This window comes from Octopus bimaculoides, chromosome 8 (genome assembly GCF_001194135.2).
Source record: "Octopus bimaculoides isolate UCB-OBI-ISO-001 chromosome 8, ASM119413v2, whole genome shotgun sequence".
NCBI lineage: Eukaryota > Metazoa > Mollusca > Cephalopoda > Octopoda > Octopodidae > Octopus > Octopus bimaculoides.
In genome coordinates this window covers 30,513,690-30,513,903 of record NC_068988.1, presented here as the reverse complement: position 1 = coordinate 30,513,903, position 214 = coordinate 30,513,690, and the positions used below count along the sequence as shown (strand labels likewise).

At 40.2% G+C, this 214-nt stretch overlaps 1 protein-coding gene across 1 annotated transcript in view; it reads right to left on the bottom strand.

The window, feature by feature from the left end:
• LOC106881999 (low-density lipoprotein receptor-related protein 2) overlaps nucleotides 1-214 on the bottom strand; it is an 84,414-nt gene that overhangs the window by 62,256 nt on the left and 21,944 nt on the right. Inside the window, 1 exon segment of the mRNA XM_052969906.1 lies at nucleotides 71-199. Within this exon segment, the coding sequence (XP_052825866.1) occupies nucleotides 71-199 (129 nt within the window).

The window sequence follows — 214 nt, the reverse complement described above, 5'->3', positions numbered from 1 at the left end:
GGGATGAAGTGGAGGTGGTGGTGAAGTGGGGGTGGAGTGAAAATAAAAAGAAATTACAGTTGTTTCTTACTTGTGCATTGATTGTTTGAATTCAGCTTGAAGCCTATTGCACAGTCACATTTGTGGGTATTAGTTCCTGTTGGCAAACACAGTTGTTCGCAGTTGCCATAGTTACTGTCTGCACAGTTTGTTGTTTGAGCTGCAATAAAAAAAA